Genomic DNA, 758 nt, shown 5'->3' with positions numbered 1-758 from the left:
ATGTTTAAACAAATCGTAGGGTGCCCAAAGATTATCTAATGTACAAGGCATCTTTGCATCGAGCCTTAACCATGGCTTCCCCTTGCCACTCCAATGTAGCAGGCTCACCGGGCCAGGATGTAGATCCCTGCATAAGCCTTCAAGATTATCACCTCCAAGCCCGTGTTGGTTCCACCGATGCTCAACGCCTTCAACATTACCGGCAAAAACCAGCAAAAATGGCGGCAGAGACCCTAATTCGTAGATTCTATGTCTTTTCTGTATTTTCATCCAGTATTCTAGTTTCTTAGTAAATCCGTGGTTTCGCCATTTCGTTAGATCGATTACCATTACTCCGGTGTTGAAATAACAAGGGTCTCTTCTTCTGAAAGTGGCGGAGAATGATGGGCTCGACCAGAATTTGGAGGTGAAGTAGTGGCTGAAGTTTGCGTGGCAGTACTCGGGGACTCCGAGGACGTGGGAGTTGAGGCTGATTCGCCAGAGTTTGGAAATGTCGTCGATGAGTATGAGGTCGGAGTCGAGGTAGATAATGCGGGTGACGGAGGAGGGGAGGAGATCGGCGAGGTAGATACGGGCGTAGTTGAGGGGCTCGTCCAGGGCGCGGCGGATGGAGGAGGAGATGAGGTTGTTGACGGTGGTGGGATTGAAGGGGTAGAGGTGGAATCGAAGGTAAGGGAAGGTGGAGATAATGGTCCTGAGGAGGTTGTAGCGGTGGTCGGGTGGCGCGAGGAAGTGGAAGAAGGTGTTTTCCGGGCAGG

General features: G+C 51.3%; 1 protein-coding gene across 1 annotated transcript; it reads right to left on the bottom strand.

The window, feature by feature from the left end:
* Nucleotides 1-6: 6 nt before the first annotated feature.
* LOC140966251 (probable galacturonosyltransferase-like 3) lies at nt 7-753 on the bottom strand (the record flags this gene model as incomplete). The annotated part of the gene is made up of 1 exon (XM_073426586.1): nt 7-753. A coding segment is annotated over one exon (747 nt), but the record flags the coding sequence as incomplete, so codon positions are not given.
* Nucleotides 754-758: the final 5 nt, after the last annotated feature.

Source organism: Primulina huaijiensis, unplaced genomic scaffold (genome assembly GCF_012295235.1).
Source record: "Primulina huaijiensis isolate GDHJ02 unplaced genomic scaffold, ASM1229523v2 scaffold203318, whole genome shotgun sequence".
NCBI lineage: Eukaryota > Viridiplantae > Streptophyta > Magnoliopsida > Lamiales > Gesneriaceae > Primulina > Primulina huaijiensis.
This window is presented reverse-complemented; position numbering and strand designations above follow the sequence as displayed.